This window comes from Arvicanthis niloticus, chromosome 10 (assembly GCF_011762505.2).
Source record: "Arvicanthis niloticus isolate mArvNil1 chromosome 10, mArvNil1.pat.X, whole genome shotgun sequence".
Lineage (NCBI taxonomy): Eukaryota > Metazoa > Chordata > Mammalia > Rodentia > Muridae > Arvicanthis > Arvicanthis niloticus.
The window spans coordinates 17,317,269-17,334,019 of record NC_047667.1 but is presented as its reverse complement, the minus strand read 5'-3'; the positions used below and the strand labels follow the sequence as shown (position 1 = coordinate 17,334,019).

General features: G+C 39.0%; 1 protein-coding gene and 1 pseudogene across 9 annotated transcripts in view; one reads left to right on the top strand and one right to left on the bottom strand.

The window, feature by feature from the left end:
- The window catches only part of Zranb3 (zinc finger RANBP2-type containing 3), a 145,302-nt gene that overhangs the window by 60,264 nt on the left and 68,287 nt on the right, over positions 1-16,751 (top strand). For 2 of the 9 annotated variants that reach the window (XM_034513700.2, XM_076941083.1), the window contains 3 exons: positions 2,615-2,793; positions 5,168-5,399; positions 8,699-8,784. The exons of 2 other annotated variants lie outside the window; for them this stretch is intronic. In XM_034513700.2, the coding sequence (XP_034369591.1) occupies positions 2,615-2,793; positions 5,168-5,399; positions 8,699-8,784 (497 nt within the window). Of the gene's footprint in view, positions 1-2,614; positions 2,794-5,167; positions 5,400-8,698; positions 8,785-16,751 lie in introns of those variants that run through there. 5 more of the 9 variants (XM_076941084.1, XM_076941085.1, XM_076941087.1 and 2 more) reach the window with 5 other exon arrangements.
- Positions 11,853-13,504, bottom strand: LOC117716376 (COX assembly mitochondrial protein homolog pseudogene; annotated as a pseudogene).

The following is a 16,751-nucleotide window of genomic DNA, read 5'->3' as shown; positions in this document are numbered from 1 at the left end:
TTGTTTTGAGGCAGGGTTATAGGCCAAGCTAGACTTGAACTTTATATACAGCTTAGGATGGCCATGAACCCTGATCTGCCAGCCTCTACCTCATAAGTGTATATGACAGGTTTGTGCCACCATGCCCAATTTATATAGTCTTATAATTAATAAAATATATGTAATATTTTATTAATTCTTTGAGACTTTCATTCGGTATACTTTGATTATATTCAGCCCTCTCCTCTAATCCTGCCGTATTCATCTCTACCCACCCAGTTTCTAGGCATTTTTCTTTTTTAAGACCTATTCAGTCAAATTTGTTTTGCCCATGTACTTTTGGGTGTGGGGCCTGTCATATCGGATAAGTTATCAATTGCCAATCTGTCCTTATCTAGGGGTGAGCCCACCTGATCGTCCATGTTGGGATCTGGAGAATGTTCATACATGTAACTGATGTGTTCAAAATTTCACTGTAGGCATCTACCACGTCTGGCTCTTAGAATACTTTCACCTCCTCTTCTCTGAGGATTCCTGAGCCTTTGGGAGAAGAGTGGGATATAAATATTCCATTAGTGCCAAGTGTTCCAGGTTAATACTATGTCCATTTTGAAGAATAGTAGTAACAGATTCTCCCGTAGAGCCTGTCCTAGCTGACTATAGGCTCTTGGACCTCATACAGTACCAGATAGAAGTTCTATCTTGTGTTTGGTTACCCCCATAGCACTTGTGCTGTTATTGTACTAGTGGGCTTATCTCGCCAAGCAAGCTCCCGGTGCTGCCTTTGCCCTCTATATCACCATGTCCTCTCCCTGGAAACCCCCTCCCCATTGTCCTTTACCAGATCCTGCCCTCTATATGGTTTTTAAACGCAACACGTAAGTCTAAAGATCCAAAGTTAGCATCCACCTGAGAGAAAACGTGGTGTTTGTCTTTCTGTATCTGGGTTATACAATGCAATGCTATTTGGGTGTTGAAAAAAAATGAAGTTGTAAAAATCACAGGTCAGTGAATGGAGCTGGAAACAATTATTTTTAGTGAGGTAACCAAGATTCTTATTCTTAATAGCAGCAATTAAAGGAAAAACACATAACCAAGATTTCTATACTAGACTTGCTAAAACCCCAGACTGCCTTTCTCTTTTTCTGTACTCTCACTCAGCATTTGAAACTTATTCTTTTGGTTTCTGTCTTTTCCCCCACTTTTGATAGTCTGTCAAGCAAAGTCTGTATCTTTCAGTGTTTTTCTTCACAACTGTTTACTATAGTTATTTCTTCTTTGTAAATGTAAGGACCATTGTTGTAGAATTTCCCCCAATGGGTAAACCAGGTGGATTGATAACCAGGTGGATTACTATGTTTTTGTTTTGCATGTGTTCTCTTTTTCTAATTTTTAATTATTATGTGTGAGAGTGGTGTAGTTGAAAGAGAAACAGACATATATGTTACACATGTATTACCTTTAATGTACACCTAATGCAGTCAGACCCCTGTCTTGCTCTATAGAAGCTTACATAGCAATTCCTGCCAACAGGCTCCAGGATCATAGAGATAAATTAAAATTTTGCTTTTAGCATAGTTAGGAATGCTGAACTCGGCTTTTGTATTCTTACAAGCCCCAGCTAAATCCTTTAAATTGAGAAAACAAACACAAAACTATCTTAAGGAAACAGATACATGGTAGATAGTGCCCATACCAATCTTGCTTCAGAAGACATGCATGCCTAAATACATTGAAACTTCCCCTCAGCTATGAACCACAGGGACCATCCGTAGTTCCAGGCCAGACTTTTCAAAGCACTAGCTCAGTCCAGGCCTACTATTGTAAAAACAAAAAAGTCTCTTGAGTGCTGCTTGGTTCCCCACTGATCAGTTTTTTCTCGACATATTGTGTGTGACGTGTGTGTGCACTTGTATGTGTGCATGGAAACCCAAGGAATATGTCTAGTGTTCTGCTCTGTCAGTCTTCGTCTTTGAAACAGATCTGTCAGGGAAACTCAGTCTTACCACAGTTTTTGGTTAGGCCGAGTGGCCAGGTGGCTTCCTATAGGCGTCCATCTCTGCCTCTCAGCACTGGGGTTTCAGGCATGTGTAGACATGCCTGGATCATTTACATGGGTGCTGGGAATTCAAACTCAAGTCCTCCTGCTTACACAGCAAGTGCTGTTACCCAGCAAGTCATCTATCCAGCCCATTTGACCTGTGCTTACTACACAGTCCATGACTTCTGACAGGTCTGTGCAGTCACTACGCTGCCCTGAAACGTGCTGCTCCGCTTTGCCTTCTCCTCCGGCTACCCTTGACCCGCTGTCCACCTTTGTTGTTTTGTCTTTCCCATGGTGATATGTAAATAATATCATAAAAAGCAATAATTAGCTTCTTCTTAAAAAATAATATCAGGACCTCAGTTGCTGGTGGTTGAGCTCAGTGCCTGCCACTCACTGAACCTGTCTTTAATTATAATTACAAAAATCTATTTAAATAGTATATACACTTAACATTCCTAATGATCTTGAATTTTTATTAACTATGATTAGCATAATAAAATTATTAATGTAATACTTTTTAATATTTGATAATTTCTTTCAGGATATATAGACTTTATTTGTAACATACTTTTTACAAACATTGTTTAGATGGGCCTAGGAAAGACAATCCAGGCAATTGCAATTGCTTACTTCTACAAAGAGGAGTGGCCCCTGCTGATAGTCGTCCCTTCATCTGTCAGATACCCTTGGATAGAAGAGCTAGAAAAATGGATCCCAGAGCTAGAGCCAGAGGAGATCAATGTCATCATGAACAAAGCTGACACCGGGTGAGAAGAACTTACTTATCTTAAAGGAAAAAAAAATATCTTCTCATATTTTGGTTTGCTTTTGACTTTTTGGTACTAATGACAAAACTCAGGGCTTGATGCATTTTATTTATGCTTTGAATGAAATACCACCTGCCATCACTAGAAGAGGGTAATGTGGTTTGATCTCTGCTACCTACGGTATACTTTTAAAGTTAATGTAAAATATACATGCTTTTAAGGGCATGTGTAATTCTATATGCTTTAAATATACTTAAAATGAATTAGTTTATGGTTCAAAAATAAATTCCATTACTTTTTAAAGACTGATATTGTGTAAGCTTTTATCAACTATCCTGACATAGTTTTCTTTCCAGGTTGGTAATATGATAGTTTTATGTACAACTCAATTTAACAGGTTTGATTTTATTGGGTTAGTATACAATTTTGATATTTTAAATCTTAAAAACATTTGCTTTGCTTGATAATTAGTTATAGTCCTTGCTCTAAAAATATATTATAATATTTTTGACATCTTCATTTGTTTCATTTTGCTTTGTAGCCACTGGACTGTCAACCTATTTGAATGTTATTGTATAGAACATATAGTTGAATGATGCAAATTATCTTGTTTCCAAAGGCACACACCTTTAATCCCAGAACAGATGCAGAGGCAGACAGTCTCTGTGACTTCAAGGCCAGCCTGGTCTTCATAGTGAGTTCCAGTCCCTCAAGGGGTACCTAGTTAGACACTGTCTCAGAAGGGGAAGAGAAGCCAGGCAGCATGTGCCTCTGATCCACTTTCTCAGAAGAGAGAGGCGTGCAGATCTTTGAATTCAAGGCTAGCTTGGTCTACTGAGGCAGTTCCAAGACAGCCAAAGCTACACAGAGAAACCTTGTCTGGGTGTGGGGAACATGATACAGAATTTTCTGAGCTTTAAAAGTAACACATTACCAGAAATAAGTAATAAGTATGTATTAGTTCTTAGGGCATCCTTGGTAATGTTTTTTCTGAACTGTGTTATCTAATACTGTGAATATAGGTAGTGTTTAATGAGAACATCAGCTTTCATGAAGAAGGGGGAACAGAATTGACATAGGATGTTTTACCTCTTAACCTTGGAGGCCTAATTCATTAGCATTCAAATGTGTGGATCCAAGAAAATTTAGGCCCTTTTGACATTATGATAATAAAATGTAGGCGATTCTTATGAATAGGTTACTTCTCCAGAAAACTTCATAAAATTGAAAAGACTTAAATTTGGAGAATGTTGCCTTTTTATGGCTTTCTTAACTTTTGTTAGTTATACATTATTTAAATGTCTACATTTACATTGTCTTACAATCTATTCTCTGTCATCTTTTTATCATTAGATAATCTTTTTGGTATTATTTAGGAAGTAACACTCTTATGACTAACTAATGGCAGTGGCTTTTGTTTCTATAGTACTGGGGGTATGTTAGATAGGACCATAACCCGGGAGTATCCATTTTTGGAAGATGTTAGCAAAGGGCATAAAAATGACTTGATGTCTTCTCTATTCTTAAAGAAGCAGTTTTAAATATATACCAACCTGTGTCAGTGTATGTTTACTACATGTGGAAATTACTCAGAGTGCCAGCTTTTATGCACACATTCATGTACCGCCATGTATACAAGCACACATGCAAAGGAAATTAAGTTGCAGATGAAGTCTGTCTTGTATTATTCCATTGGTGATAATAGGAAGTAAAAAAGTGGTACATTCAAGAGCTTGCCTCACTGCTACATTCTACACTAGGAGCAAAGTGATTTGTGGACAAAGATGAGTGACACACATCTCCTTCCCTCACCATCTTATACATACTGAGACAGTGTGTATGGGAAGAGTTCATGAGAGTAACTAAAGACATTTGCAGATGTGTGTATCATAGAGCAAAGGCTCAAAGGGCCACGTTATTTTAGCTCACTGGCTTGTGTATTTGGGGAGGGTCCTTCTAACGTTTTACAACAGCCCAGCACCACAGTGCCTGGGGGCTGCATCAGATGAGATGGGAAAGACCAGGAACCACTCTGTTAGGTCCTATCCTGACAAAGTACCAACACCATCCAGGGTAAAAATGAATGCATGGTAGAAAACATTGTTATAAAGTAACATTCTTGTCCTAATAAAATGTGGCTTTCTCGTTCTCAAAATCTCCCAAAAGCCAATCATTTGATCAGAATTCTAACTCTTGGCTTAACATATTTGAGAACTGTAAAAACTGAACTCTGTGATTAGTTAACATTTAGCAGAAGAACCATCTCTTCTTTTTTTTTTTTAACCCCTTTTCCTTTTTTCTTCCAAGAATGTTGTTTTCTTTGTGATCCATTTATTGCTGAGACATTTTTAAGCAGGCGGATTTTCTTTTCTAGGAGAATACCGACCAGCAGAGTGACAGTTCTGGGCTATGGTCTCTTAACCACAGATGCAGAGACTTTGCTGGATGCACTGAACAGCCAGAACTTTAGGGTTGTGATAGTGGACGAATCACACTACATGAAGTCCAGAACTGCTGCCCGCAGCAAGATTCTCCTGCCCATGGTGCAGAAGGCCAGGAGAGCCATTCTTCTTACAGGAACCCCAGCTCTGGGAAGGCCTGAGGAGGTACTAGGATTACTGTGCTTTAAGTAATAGGAAAACTGAATCTGTCTTCTGCTTGGCAATTTTTTAAATCAGATGCCTCAAAGTACACTGGAAATTTCCAGGGTACTATCATTGATTAAACAATATTTTTATTATGACTGGGTTTTTAAAAATCTGTCTATTTTTAAGTCTTTGCCATACTTACAAGTATGGTTAAAATAGTTTTACCTTTACTATAAGGTTTCTTTTTCTTTCTTTTCTTTTATTCATTCATTCATTCATTCATTCATTCATTTGTTTGTTTGTTTGTTTTGACCCAAGGTATTATTATGTAGCTCTGGCTGGCCTCCAACTCACATCAATCTCCCTACTTCTTTCTCCTGAGTGGTAGGATTAAAGGTGTGCTTTAATCCAGATATTATAAAGTCTCTTTATTTAGTATGTATTTGTAATGCTGTTCACATCTGCTTCTAATGCTCTTTTGTTACTTACTTTTTCTAGTTTATATAAAAACATCTTAAGGTTGAAATTTGATCTGCTCTGTATGCGTGTGTGTATATGAGGGAGATTTTAATCCAGCAATGTCACTACTCTGACTGGAATGCAGACACACACATAATACACACCCTTAATCCCAAACATTGGAGGTAAAGTTAGTTTGTAGAAGGAAGTACCCATGTTTGAAAGTGATGTCTAGTTGAGTAGCAGACAAAGTGTTGAATCAGGTAAAGATTTGACAGAGTAGGACATGCCCAACTCTCACGAGAACAGAGAAAAAAGAGAGCTGACTTAAGAGAGAGAAGGCAGTTTTACTGGAACAGTTTTAGAGAGACAGGTTACAGAGAGAGAACAAGCTAGATACAAGTTAAGACAGAATGAGCCGGAGAATGAGAAGAAGCCAGAAGATTAAAACTTATTGTTGGAGTTAGCTTGAGACCAAGCAAGGCAATTCAGTCAAAAGCTGAGAGGAGCCAGTTTGAATCAGTCAGTTTGGAGAGGAGTTTGAACCAGGACAACTGAACTGAACCAGCCACCCAGAGATCAGAAAAAACTAGGAAGGGGTAAGTTTATTCAGTTGTAAGTCTCAGAGGCTGAAAACATTGTAGGCCTAGATTAAATTGTATAGAAGTTAGAAGCTTCCAGGACTGGGCCTAGGTTAGCAGACAGAGACAGTAAGCCTCAGAGACAAAAATGACTACCAAAGAATAAAAGTTACATTTGTGTGTGTGTGTGTGTGTGTGTGTGTGTGTGTGTGTGTATGAGAGACAGAGAAAGAGAGAGAGGTGGGAGAGAAGAAGAAACAGAGAGAATCCTGCACTTGTGAAAGCCAGAGTTTGATAATACCTACTATCTTTCTCATCTGCTCTCTACTTTTTTTTTTTTGAGGTGGGACACCTCCACACACAATGATCCTGGAGGTCCCTAATTTCTCTGGGCTAGCTGGCCAGTGAGCTCTCTCCAGAGATCTGTTTATACTGCATTGCAGAACTTTTCTGTAGTTCTTTTTCACTTCAGTAGCTGCACTTTGGAAAGTAGAGACAAACTAGGGGCCGTTATGGGGCAGATGAGGTACCTAATTAGACTAGAGGAACTTGATCTAGGAACGTTCAAAATATCTTTTTCAGCCACTCTTAGTTCTTTCTGACCATTTGATCTAAGGATTCTGATTTAGTGACAAACAGTTGTTTATAGTATCATTCTCTAATACTTTGTATCTCTATGATGGTAGTGATGTATTCTGGTGTATTCTTAATTTTAGTAAGTATTTAGTATTCCTAATTTGTTTAATTGTTATCTAACTAAAGTTTAGTCAGTGTTACTGATTATTCTAAGAACTGACTTGGGTTTGCTAATTTTCTCGAGTTTCTACTTTATTTTCATCAAAATGCTTATACTGTTTTTCTTTGGCGCTTGCCTTTTCATTCAGCTTGTTTTTCCCTTTCTAGCTGGGAATTTAGGTTATTGATTGACACAGCAATGGACTGTATTGTGGATGATTCCTTTAATATGAAGTACTAGGAACAGAAAACCTTATGAAAATGTAGGAAATAGCTAGTGCTTGTCAGGACCTGTGGAAAGGGAAGAGGGATTTGACTACTAATGGAGGTGGGTTTCTTTTTAAGATGGTAACAGCATTGTGTAAATAGTAGTGGTTGATGTGTAGCTTTGTAACTGTGCTAAAAGCCACTGAATTTCATACTTGAAGAGTGAACTTTATGGTATATTAATCATATCAATAAAACCATTATATTGAAGGGCCTATTAAGCATGGCAGTAAGATGTTATTCTGTGCAGCCTGTCAGAGTCATGAAATAGAAAACAACACAATGATACTATTGGCCCATCTAGGCTGGGAAGATAGCTCAGCAGGCATAATGCTCAATGTGCAAATGTGAGGCCTGCCTGGAGTTCAAGTCCCAGGATCCCACATAAAGGCCAGGCAGTTGTGGCAGCAGGGCTATAATCCCAGCGTGGGAGGAGGAGACAAAGAATCCCCCTCAAGCTGGCTAGCCAGTCCAGCAGAAATGCAAGTTCAGTGAGAGATTCTGCATCAATTTATAAAGTACAAAGTGATTTAAAAAAAACACTGATGTCAGAAGCCTCCACATGAACATGTATAGTACACACAGATATATATATATATGTCAAAAGCAAAGAAAAACCATGTTCCATGCACCTGAGATTAAATTTAGTGGTATAGCAATTGCCTACCATGCCTGAGGCCCTGGGCTTTACCCCTCACTCCAGCTATTCATCTCTAAAGTTATGTTGTATAAAACTCATCCAGTGGAAATGCAGCTGGAAGGTTGGAGTGTGGTAGCACATGCCTTTCATCCCAGCATCCAGGAGGTAAAGGCAGGAAGGAGGAAACTTGAGGCTAGTCTGGGTACATAATGGCTACATAAACACCCCATTTCAAACAAATACTTGCAAATGGATGGATAGATAGACAGATCACTATAGTACTCGTGTAGCACATATACACAAATATAATTGTGAAACTACTAATATTTATAACTGCATAAAAGACAGAAACAGCCTATTCATTCACTATTAGGCAGCTGTTGAATATTTTATCACCTATACACAATAATAGATGGTTATTCATCCTTTTAAGAATTCTTTATTGTTATAGTATATTGTTTATATACCTCTTAAGATTAAAATAAAAAGTTGCCTATGATGTTTTTACAATAAGATTTTAGTTGTACCATAGTATTATGATTGTCTATATGTAAACGAAAGTATATATACATGTGCTGGAAATATATCATAACTTATTTGAGAATATTACATTTAAGACATTTGTACTGTTGTAGCTTTTCATGCAGATTGAGGCTCTTTTCCCACAAAAATTTGGAACTTGGATTGAGTATGCTAAAAGATACTGCAATGCACATATCAGGTAAGATCTCCATAAGCCTTTATCTGGACATACTAAAAACTCCAAACATTAAACACTTAGCCATTCCCATGGTTTTTAAACTTAGTGCACCTGTAGAAGAATTTCTTAAAGTAAAACCTTGTCTGGGTAACCTACATATAATGTAAAAAATACCTAGGCATGGTGGTATGTGCCTTTAATGCCAGCACTTGGTAAGTAAAGCAGTAGAATTATTAGAGGCTGGACTTGCCTTCATCCTTGTCAAGGCTGAAGGAAGATGTGTCTGTTCTTGAGTATATGCATGGAGGTGTGCTGTCCTGCTTTTCATTTGACTGTGTGGGGTGTCAGGTTTAGATGAGGCAGGTTTTGGTGTTACAGTGATGTCTTAGTTACTGTTTTGTTGCTGTGAAGAGGCACCATTACCATTGCAACTTATGAAAGAAAGCATTTAATTAAGGGCTTGCTTACAATATTGGATGGTGAGTCTGTGACTGTTGTGGTGGAGCAAGGAAGCAGGCAGGCATGAACTGCAGCAGTAGCTGAAAGCTTACATCTACACCTGATCTACCAGCTGGAGGCAGAGAGCAAGACTGTGCCTGAGCTTTTGAAATCTCAGGCTAAATGTTTAATGTGCACATCTGTCCTACTGTCTGTTTTTCTTGATTAGTGTCTGTCATTGAGAGCAGACGTATGTACCTCACTTATGAGTATATAGTATTTTGAAGAGAAATATTTCATCTCTGTGAAATGTGTGATGACGGAGACTAACTTCTGTTTTCTGCTTGCTAGATAGTCATTTCAAGGTCAACATTGTGCTTTTCAAAGGCATTTTCTTTCCTTCTATTTGTAATTATAGGTCATCTGTATGTCTGTGAATAGGTATATGCACTTGTGAGTGCAGATAGCCATGGAGACCAGTACAAGGGAGCCAGATCTCCTGGAGTTGGAATTTTAGCCATCCATTGGGTGCTGGTAGCCGAACTTAGGTCCTCTGCAGGAGCCTTATGTGTTCATGAGGACTGCACCATCTCCAGCCCTTTGAAGATGTGTTTTTCTATATCCATTTCTGAAGTCTTTCTAGTCCTTTCTTTCTTTACCTTGAAAGCACTGTGGCTCCATAGCTTTGATTCAGATCAAGGCGTTTCCTGGCATTTTAAGTTGGGCTGTGGGATGCTCTATTTTCTTCCACAGTGTTTTTATTCTGGAAAGGTGTCATTTTCACACTATAATTTTAGAGAATGCAAATTATGGATCGTTATTCCATCCTAGACCCATATTTTATATTTAAAATGTCATGCTGCATTCAAAATAAAGTTAAGTGAAGTGCTCGATCAAGAATGTCACTTTGTCTCTAAAAAGCTTATTAAATTCCTGAATACTGGCCTGAAGAAGCATGCTAATGCAAATGTAATCTGAAAACGAACTTAGAGTATAAATAACCAAATACCATGCCCTTTTTGATTTGAGAGGCACAGAGAAAAGAGATTACTCAATCAGGATACCCTTCCTCAGAATGTCACATGGTAGTCACCCTAGTGAGTTCTATTTAGAGGCAGCTATAAGTACGAATAAGATCTGAAGAATGAAGCACAGTGAATAAATTGATTGACATTGGTTAAGTGAGAGAAGGTTTAGAGCCCATTTAGACTCCTGTGCACCTTCCAGGGTTAAATTGCTTACCCCATATCTTGCTATTTTCTTTTATATTTCTCCACATTTTCCTTGGCAACATGAGAGACTTCAGAAGTGGCAACTTTAATAAATGCTCCTGTGCTTATAAAAGGAAGACTTGGGAATAACCCAACCAAGCATCATCTATCAGGAGCTGTTCTTAAGTGTGAGCCAGTTGTTGTAGCACAAGCCTTTAATACCATTACTGGGAAGGCAGAAGCAGCTGGATCTCTCTGAGTCTGAGGCTATTCTGGTCTGCACAGTGAAGTCTAGGCCAGCCAGGGCTACATAGTGAGACACTGTCGCAAACTGAAAACAAAAATATGCTTTGGAAATACATATCTGTCCTCTCTTACATTGTGCTTAGAACTTAGATTATTGTCCTAAGAAGTTGTGGGGAAATTTTGTTTGCGTCTTATGTATATGGTCCTGTGTTCAGTCCTTGGTGTGGGAACACACCAAAGTCTATGCCAGTTCTACTAAGGATAATTAGTTGTCTATGTTTTCTTGAGACGGTGAAATGCTAACTGACACCATGTACTCAAGGTGTTATGTCTCCTGTCAGCACAGTCAGGGTCCTGTTCACCTCCATATATTCTCCAGCACTGTGTCACACAGTGTTCTTCCTCTGGCTAAGTTACAGGGCTGTCTATTCCATGTGCAAATGGCTCATATCTGAAATAGTTAATATACTGAATACTCAAGGTATGTTTGAGGAATAGTTAAATAAGATGTAATATACATTTTTCATTTGTGTTTGGAAAGACTTCTGATTTTGAGTCATCCTATACTGCGTTGGTGTATGAGGTCATTTTATCCCACCTACTGCCTCTGGCTTGATTTTTAATTAATCCATTCATTCAAAAAAAATTTTTTTTGGAGGCTGGAGAGATGGCTTAGTGGTTAAAAATCCTGGATGCTCTCCCAGAGGACCTGGATTCAATTCTTGGCACCTACATGACAATTAATGACCATGTATAACTTCAGTTGCAGAAGGTCCAACTTCTGCAGAGGATCCAGCATCCTCCTCGGGCCTCCGCAACAGTAGGCATACTTGTGTTGCACAGATGTACATTCAGCCAAATGTATAACCATCATGCCTAGACATCAAAATGATGCAAGCTTCCACTGAATTGTCAGGTCGGGCACTAACCAGGTGATTATAGTTTTGATGAATGTCGTGGAGGGTGGGGAGAGCAAGTGAAAGGTGTGATGGCTGAGTGTACCAGTGTGAACCAGTCAAGACAGCTCAGCAGCATCCTTTTTGGGAAGTGAGAACTCTACATGCCAAAACCAGAATAAGACAAACCACTGTGCCCTTGAGGAGCTAAATATGTAGCTGAATATTCTAGAGCTAAACTGAGGTCTCTAGAAAAAAACAGTCAGGAGTTAGATAAAGATAGAAAGCTAGGTAGGAGTTAAGTTACAGTCTTGTTCACTAGCACGTAATAGGAAGACCTTGTGGGCGTCTTCCCCTTCTCCGTGGTCTTGTTCACCAGCATGTAATAGGAAGACATTGTGGGCATTTTCCCCTTCTCTGTGTCTTCTGCAGGCACTGGTTTGCAATAGAAATACGAAAGAAAATTTACTATTTTACCATTTTAAGTATATAGTTTGGTAGCTTTATATACATTCATATTGTTGTAAAACATAGCTTTTCATTTGTAGCACCCTGATCTAAACCTCTGTACCCATTCAGCGATGTTCCCCACCTCTGTGTTCAGCTCTGCACTGTTGTAAAGTGTGGGACGGTCATGTGTGATCAGATTCACAAATATCCTTGTTGTTTTTAGGGCTGTATTTTTCTATGGTCCAAAACTAATAGACGAGTAAGCAAATTCATATTTTTTGGAAAAGAGATTATTGTATTTAAAAACATTAGCACTTTTGTTCTTTATAATATTGACCATTTTCTACATAAATATTTACATCTGTTTTTATAGTTGTGTGCGTGTTATTGAGATTGTAGTATGGTTTAAGAGATGTGTGGGAGTTTTTATTGACAAGTACAATATTATTGGACCTATACCATAGGTTCTAGAGTGACAGGACTTGTGGGAGCTTGCATCTCAGGACATTTTTTTATGAGAGGCAGTTTACTGTGTTCAAAGGAATGAAGAAGAAGGGTGTTAAGAATTTGAAAGTTACTATGGTCTGAACTTCTGCAGGATGGGAGCTGAGCCAGTGAGATTAGTACTACAGACTTATCAGCGATGCCGAGTAGCATTGAGATCATAAACAGATTAGTAATGGAGCCAGTGCTCTCAATGGTGTATTTCCACAGCGATGTGGTATAGGCGGGAAGTAAGCCTAGAGTCAGATCTGTCTCCTATTAGGAGCTTTGTATCAACTTATGATAGATCTGGGGCTTGAAAGACAAGGAGGTTTAGTTATCCTGGGGAGACTCAGAAATCAGCTCGGGCAAGGAAGGTGTGAGGACAGGAAGGAGATCATGACATTGACAAGAAAACAGGCACTTGCCCAGGACACTGTAATGAGAATGGTGGCGTGTGGGATACATGAACAGGTGCCCTCAAAGAATGAGCAGAGACCAAGATTATTATTATTTTACTTTCTCCTCCTATCCTGTATTTAATAAATCAGAACTCTGAAATAAAGACTTTTTTTATTTCATAAAATATCAATATTTTTATAGAGAGGATGAAGTAAACATTGTTTCTGTCTGGTACTTCCAGTTGGTGGTTAACATTATAAATGGTTTCCATAAATAAAAAAGGTTTCTGACTCACTGAAATACTTGCCTACATGCTGTTGGAAGCGTCTGTAACCTTTTCTCAGTAGGACTTCCCATTTTTCTTTCCTTTCCTTGAGATATTCCAGTTTGTATTCTTTCATAAGAGGCTGAGTCATTATTGTCAGCACTTAAACATTCTTTTGATTTTTAATTTTTCTTTCTGGCATTTTACTAACAGGACTTTGGCATCCTTGCAACATTTAGTAAAATTTCAACTTGTTGAGAACACCCATCTCTCTCCTTTTCTCTCATTTTTAGGATCAGAACATCTTTTCTAGCATCTCTGAGATGCTGTCCTGCAGGGTCCAGCATCATCTTGGAAGTTAATAGATAAAAAGGCAGCCATGTGGCTGGAGCAGAAGGGACCATTTTTTAAAAACATAGTTTCTACTTTAATTATGTACATGTTGGGGAGAGGGAGTTGTGCATATGAGTACTGGTCCCTTTGGAGGCCAGAGACAGCGATTCCCCGGAACTAGAGTGACAACAATTACAGCTGATCGAGAGCCATCTGACACAGGTAGGAACTGAACTCATCTGAAAGAGCAGAAAGCTCTGTTCAGTACTAAGCCACCTCTCAGCCTCCAAGCACAGAAGGTTTTAGTGTTCTAGATAGAACTGGTTCAAGACAAGATCATAGCTGTGAAAGTTGGTGCTAGGGTAGACTTTTGAGGCTTGTGAAGACAAGAAGAACACGGACAGAACAGAATTAAAAGTCATCTCTTAAGAAGCGTTGCCCCCATTGGGCAGTGGCGATACACGCCTTTAATCTCAGTACTCAGGAGGCAGTAGCAGGTGGTTTTCCATGAGTTCGAGGCCAGCCTGGTCTACACAGTAAGTTCTAGGATAGCCAAGGATATACTGAGAAACTCTGTCTCAACAAAACTAAAAAAAGATAAAAAAGAAAAAGCATTTTTCTGGTTTATATATGATTTTTATTATAATTTTATTGTTAGAGTTTATAATTACATCATTTCTTCCTCCCCCCTTTCTCCCTCCATTACCTCCCATCTACCGCACTGCCCCTCAAACTCATGGCCTCGTTTTCTTTAGTTTTTGCTGTGTGGGAGTGTTTATTCCTAAATATGAGTACAACCTCCTCAGTCCTTATGATGTTAGCTGTATGTGTGTGTTTTCATGGCTGACCGTTTCATATTGGATAATCAGTTGCTGTGCTCTTCCCTGGGAAGACGATTCCCCCACTCCCAGAATCCCTTAGTCGCCTGTAGTTGTCTGTCTAGGGTGGAAGCCTCAAGCTTTCCCCATTCCACGTTACCATGTCTGCTGCTGTCCTTGTTCCTTAAGCATTTTAACAAGTAAAAATGCAACGTATCTGAGAAAACGTAACCAGAGTAACGAGAGAATGTCACATTCAGCTCCATTACTGTCTCATAGTATTGACTGCCTGCTATATTTAAGACATCATTTCAGGGTTGCAAGTGATACAGAGACAAGTGAGAGTGCTCAATCTCACAAAGCTTATTGGAATTTGAGAGAAGACCTTAGGGGAATAAGTCCATATTTAAAGACCTGTCACAGGCTAAGGGAGTAAGGCTTTTGTCATTGTGTCACCAAAGGAAAAGCTAGTCCTATACATTCTCACATAATGTAGAACTGGAACAGTGAGTCCTGAGGACCACAGCCCAGTCTGCATGCTTGTATGGCAGGCACATTACTGAGCTGTCTTCCTAGACAGCTAGGATAATTTCTTTCTGACATGTTTGGTAGGACTTAAGAGTTAGTCCACCTGGACCTGGTGCTGTCTCCTTTTAGAAGATTACTGATTAACAATTCAATGTTTTCTATAAATGCAGACATCCTTAGATTGTCTTTTCTCAATACTACTACACAGTAGCTGTAAGTAAAGAAAGCCTATGTCTTAGAGCAGCACTTCTCAGCCCTGTTGTCATAATGCCTACTTATCATAATCAATATATAATACCCCCTTGTATGAGAAGGAAATTGATAGGCATAGCCACATATATCCATATGTAATTTCAAACAAAGAATCCACCATAATGCACAGAGAAATAAAGTTTAAGGAAACTGTAACCATGTACTTGATTGTCAATATGTGAATAGGAAAAGACTACATTAGAACACAATTTAAAAATGAGTGTAATAAAGAAGTTTACATTTATGGTTATATGAAATCTGAAACTTCATCAATTGTGATATTAGGCACTATTATTTTATATGCCACCAAAGGTTAATTTCTGAAGTTAAACCGGTACACATCTGTACTTTCCAGGCATATAAAATTAGAGAAATATAAATCATAAAATTGATGAAAATGTGGTGTGTTTAGAATTGTGGATATTGCTATTTATATGGAAGCTAATATATCACAGCTGTGTTCAGATGGTAGCCAGTATTCTACAGCTGTGTTCAGACGGTAGCCAGTATTCTGCAGCTGTGTTCAGACGGTAGCCAGTATTCTGCAGCTGTGTTCAGATGGTAGCCAGTATTCTGCAGCTGTGTTCAGATGGTAGCCAGCACTCCACAGCTATGTTAAGATGGTAGCTTGTATTCTACAAATATGTTCAAATAGTAGTTAATAAATTAGAGTTATGCATATCACAGCTTAGCCACCAGCATGCTTTCAGAATCAGAAGTGTGGTTTTCCACACTGACAAAGTATTCTGAGTTGAGTGTCCAACAAAATGTACGATGTCCCTTTTGGTGAGCATCACTTACAATTTCTAGAAAATTCACGCTGTAATAAACTTATATAACAACACTTCATTGCTACGGTCCTAAGTTCTTAGCCCTCATCATCTCTTCTCAGATATAAAATGATTAGATTTATTACTTCAGCCATGCTTGCTTTATACTTTGTTCTGTTCCTGGGCTGCAGAGACATTTGTCTTAGTCCCCAAATGCAAACTTTTGTTTTCTCTTCATGTTTCATCCAGCCTGATTTTTAAGCCAAAGTTTTCACATTGTGTGAAGTTTTTTCATTTAGTTTTTGAAGTTGTATTATGTATTGCTTTAATAAAAATATCCTTTTAAAACACAGCTCTGAGCTGGCTCTGGTAGCATGGGTGTAGGTGAGTCAGCCCTGATGGCAGGAGAGGAGGCAAGCTGACCCTGACCCCTGCCTACTGCGGTTTTGGGTGAGCTAGCCTGGGCAGTGCTAGAGAGCTCGCCCTGGTGGTGTGAGGACAGGAGAGCTGGCAGGCTGACCGACTCAGCTACCACCCAGGTCCAGATCCAGAGCTTTGAGTTGGCTCATCCCCACGTCTACCCCATCTGTGAACTGCTGGAGCATGTGAGGGGGATGCTTATCCAGAACCGTAGGCACAGGATCTCATGACACAGGGCATCAACAGGATATCTGAGTGGAGTCCCTGTGAAGATCCAGTATTGATGGTGTGGCAGAAGCCACCAGCCTTTAGCCAGACCAGTGACACATTGTAAAGAGCATTTGCAGGTAATGTGTGGACAAAAAGTGTGCAGTGGGTCACTGCAGCCCATCTCAGCCTCCGTGATGATAGTTCTTGTTACTGTTACTCTTTTGTTTATTTGTTTTACTTTAGTTTTTAATTTGGTGGGGTTAGGG